The sequence below is a fragment of the Rhagoletis pomonella genome, unplaced genomic scaffold, assembly GCF_013731165.1.
Source record: "Rhagoletis pomonella isolate Grant_MI unplaced genomic scaffold, Rhpom_1.0 Rhpom_scaffold_00002, whole genome shotgun sequence".
In the NCBI taxonomy this organism is placed as follows: Eukaryota; Metazoa; Arthropoda; class Insecta; order Diptera; family Tephritidae; genus Rhagoletis; species Rhagoletis pomonella.
Window position 1 is genome coordinate 88,245,887 of NW_023458556.1, and position 4,893 is coordinate 88,250,779.

Consider the following 4,893-nt stretch of genomic DNA (forward strand, 5'->3'; position numbering starts at 1 on the left):
TCGTATTCAACTTTCCTCTGATGTAAACCTTTAGTATCGTATTTTGTGGCTGCTCCATTAATTTTTTTCCCAAACAATTCCCTCCTATTATTGCTGACTTTTCTCTTTTTAAAATTTTTATTGTGGATTTTCCGGGTCCCTCTGTTCCTGGCGAGATTCGCCGGTAATCTCCGCCAGCCTCAGGTTTCCCTTATCTGGTTTAAATACACAAAAAGACGCATCACTTCCACATGAAAAACAAATCATATTGTGAAACGCAGACTTACATTTATTTTCTTTTAGAGCTTCCGAAGGGTTCTTGGTAAAGTGATCAACAGGCATGCCACAGGAGAAACATAACATTAAATGGAATGGGGACGTACAAAACGAACTAATAGTGGACTTTGGGACATTGGGATGACTGGACGAGGACACATTTTGGTTGGCGGGAGTGGCTTGTTGAGACCTATTTCGCGGGGTCTTGCCTATTTCTTCTATCTTTTCAACGGGTAGGAATTCAGTAAATTCAAGTTCGTTTACTACTTTTGACCTATTCTTATTCTCTTTTATTAGCTTTTCAGCTCTTCTACACTCACTCTTCAATTCGGCTAAAGTCTCGATCTTAGATGCAAATGTTAGATTGGCTATATATGACCTCAGGTTACCCCTGATTATGCCAACCAGTACCTTTTCAGGAATCTTCTTCCTGAGTCGGAAGGTCAGGTTATGTACATCCCCGTAAAAATCGTCAAAGCTTTCTTGTGGTATTTGCTTTCTTTCCATTATCTCCCTGATAATTTCGTAGTCTGACTCCGCCGTCCTGAAATGGCTTAACAACTCGGCTTTCAACTCGAAGTAGCCGAAGTTAGGATCTTCTGCGTTGTCCTCAAGAAGTTGCCAGTACCACTTCAGGGCGGTACCGGAGACCAGACAGTGGAAATCAGTAAACAATTGAAAGAAAGAAATGTCATATTGTTCCCTTAGTTTTTCGAGGTGGAATAGAAAACTCTCTACCGTAATTCCCTTGCCTGACCCGTCGAATTTAACGTACCATTTTTCAAGGTCTTCTTTCTTCCAACGTTTAGCTTCATTCCGCGAACCTGAATAACCTCCCCCAGGGCACCGCCTTCTTCATCACGCCTATTCGGTGCATCTGGAGTAGATGCCATTGTTGGTCGGCGGGTTGCTCCTTGGGCTGAAGTTTCTACCGCAGCCACACGGTTGTTGAGGCTCGCTACATTGTCGCGCATATGATGGACCACGTTAACGCATTCTGCGAACATGTCGCTGTGATGCGCCATCATAGCCATAAGTCGGCTCAGCTGCTCGATATTAACTCCATATGAACTTGGTCCACCACCCTGCGCTTTGGAACCGGCAGCTCCCGTGTCGCTTGGCGGCGTTCTCTCCTCATCCCCGTCGGACATTTGCAATAATTCCGCGAGCTTGCGTGTGAAGCTTAAACTGTGATGAGAAGTGTTTATCTCAACCTGGTTGATGAACCTAATCGTCGGCTGGCGTAACGCGTCTTGGCCAATATTCCCAAATACCCTTGCTGCGCACCTGTTGAGGTAGTCAGTGGGCACGAAGTCCACTGGGTGTACAATACCGGTGTCAATCTGAGTGAAGAGCGGCCCAACCACTTGGTTTTCTAGTGCCATAGAACCACTACGGGTAACCCTACGGTTCGAATTAAGCAGACCCAGACCACTTACTATTCTCTCTTCACGCTCACCTTCAGCTTCCTCCATTCACCCTAAGACAATAACTGCCAAAGTTCACTCTCTCAAGCTTTCGTTCAAGATTCCGCAGTTTCAAAAATTCAATCACTCGCGGTATATGTATGTAGTTATAAGGAGAAAGAAAAGTAATTCAAAATTCAATTCACAAAAAATTCCAAAAAAAAAATATAAAAATAAAACAAACTAAATAAGAAAATTATAAAAACATACAAAAAAAATCGCAAAAAAAGACATCAACAGAAATTCAAAAACTTCAACGTAAAGGTTAACTTTATAAAGTGAATAAAAGATTATATTAATATATAATACAAATCTTAGAATAACAGAAATACGTGGAATTCAATATAAAATGGAATGTAATATAAAAATTAGAAAAAAAAGATATAATAAAATAAAATGAGACTTCAGATGCTAGTTTTAGATTTGTTTCGCAATTTATTCCTGTGACAGTGTATGCATATACATGTAAACCTATCAAACTTCGATTCTTTATTTTTGTTTTGTAAACGTATCTACGAGTATGTGTTTTGGTGTGTTCGGGTGTTGCCTTGGCGAGGTCATTGTGGGAGTGTTTGCCGAAATGTCTATCGTCCGACGTCAATTGTCAACTAAAACCCCCAGCTTTGTTTTTGCTATGACTAAATGTGGCACGTCTACAGTCAGAGCCTACGCCCTAGAAGTGGTAGCCGCACTACCCCTGATACCCTGTAAGCTACCCCCTCAAAATCCATACTACAAACCTCACGTGAGCGCGGTGTTTAACTTCACACACGGTAGCTTGCGAAGATACCCTCAAAACGTAAACAAAAACAACATAAATGCTATTTGTGACAATGCAGACTTCAGTAGTGGAATTCGCCATTATATTTTAACGATTATCGAATAGTTAAGAAAACTTAACGACGATTTTAACGATTTGACAATTCGCTAAACATATTTTAACGATATTCGCTATCGCTTGATCAGCTGTTGTCGTTAACTACTCGATTACTCGTTAAGTAAACGACGAATATTTTGAAGTTGTTAGCGGCATCGACAAAAGAAAATTTGATATTTCATTTGTGTTAAAATAAAATAATATAGATCGCGAATTTACTTAAGTAATATATAAAAGAAAAACTTTTTGTTAAAAATGGCATTTGAGTATTTGGCATACGCTTTATCCCAAGATGAGGAGATAATAAGCCCTTCATCAGTGGATAGACATTTGCTTCGGGAAGTGGACAACCCTTTCCACTTGACTGCAACTGAGTTTCGTAACCTTTACCGATTAACCCCAGACTTGGTTGAAGATATTGTCTCCCAGCTTGATAGCGAATTAAGGGGTCGAAGAATAACTGCGATAACGACAGAGAAACAGGTAAATAATGTAATTTACAAGTATTTTTCAATTTTAAATGCTTTTGTAAGTCTTAAAGGTTCTAACTGCCTTGCGATTCTTCGCAACTGGCTGTTATCAACGTCCCGTCGGAGAGCAATGGGGGATATCCATGAGCCAGTCGTCCGTAAGTCGCTGTATACATCGCGTAACGGATGCAATAAATAAGGTTAGGTTTCCAATGACCCAAATAGAGCGGCAAGCTGCAAAAGAAATTTTCGCCTCAGCATCCGCACCATTTGTAGGAGGTACTATTGGGGCTATCGATTGCACTCATGTGTCAATCATGAGCCCAAAACATCATGAAGAAGCGTATGTCAACCACAATGGATACCATTCTATCAACGTGCAAATAGTAAGAGTAAAATTTGCTCAAGGGTTAAACTACTGAGAATTAATTTTATTTTATACAAATATAGATATGTGATCCAAATCTAAAGATTTTGGCTGTCAATGCTAAATACCCAGGAGCGCGACACGATTCAGTTATTTGGAGCTCCTCTGCAGTCCGGAGAGTTATGCAGCGAAGTTTTGAAAATGGAAACCATAACAGGTTTTTGATTGGTAACTTTTTAAATCCACTGAAACTTATTTATTAAAATCAATTTAATTGAAAATTTCGAATATATATTTGCAGGTGATTCAGGATATCCTTTGGAGCCGTGGTTGATGACTCCTCTACCAAACCAACCAGAAGGGAGTCCTAAATTCCGCTACAATGAGGCATTATGCAAAACTCGAAACCCAGTCGAGAGACTTTTTGGCGTTCTCAAAGGAACTTGGCGATGCTTATCTCAGCAAAGGACTCTTTTGTATGATCCTGGATTTACTGGAAAAGTAGTAAATGCATGCACAGTGTTGCATAACTTGCGATTGGGTGACCAAACATACGATCCCGAGACTGAGTTCCTAGAGCCAAGGACACATAGCAGTAATGTAAATCAAGAATCTTCAACAGCAAAACGCGTCCAAGACCGGCTAATTGCAAATTATTTTACATGAATAAAACGTTGATAAATAAAAATTCAGAAGGAATACAATAAAATTATTTTGGCATTTTACTAAACATTTTTATGTAAATAAAAACTCTTGTATCAATAACTTCAGTCTTATTTTGTCTTTAATTTGAGTACATTTTTTTAAAGTCTAGTATTATATATGTAAATATTCATTGAATATAGGGTCCATCAAAAGACAGATCGCAGTATGTAATCACAGATCAGTTTCTATAATATGATATGGCGTGGATTAAAACACCACGTAAAAGCACGTTCAAGTTACAGGCGCATCACAAAATTAAAACATGAATTAACAAAATGAAATTTCATTACTTATTGTATATAAGAAATATATGTGGTATATCTTACATGCAGTAAGACCGTATACCTCTCTATCAACTAAATTTTTAAACATTGAATTCATATGAAAATCAACACAACTTCAAATAACTCGCTTATTAAAAACAAATAAAGATCAATTCAAATATGTAAAAATTCTTCTTCGAATATCTTAAACAGTTATTCTAAATGTAAAAAGTTAACTTCATGCTATGTCGAAACTTAACTCTAACATAAATACAAAACAAAAGGAACTTGATGCTTTATCAAATGAAAACTTAACTCTAACATAAATATAAAAACAAAAAAGAACTTCAACTTACATTTAAAGCGCTTAAAACTACCATAAATATTAAAACAAAAAATTACTTCAAAAACTACATATTTACACAATATTTACATGCGGTAGATAGCGTTTGTTAAGTTATTAAAGGCATCCGCACATGCCTTTAAACCT

General features: G+C 37.8%; 1 protein-coding gene across 1 annotated transcript; it reads left to right on the forward strand.

The window, feature by feature from the left end:
• The first annotated feature begins 2,853 nt into the window (after positions 1-2,853).
• Positions 2,854-4,101, forward strand: LOC118755811 (putative nuclease HARBI1). Its single transcript, XM_036490626.1, has 4 exons — positions 2,854-3,081; positions 3,140-3,454; positions 3,519-3,663; positions 3,737-4,101. Exons 1-4 carry the CDS (start codon positions 2,854-2,856, stop codon positions 4,099-4,101), a joined length of 1,053 nt encoding a protein of 350 aa, XP_036346519.1.
• The last annotated feature ends 792 nt before the right edge of the window (positions 4,102-4,893 follow it).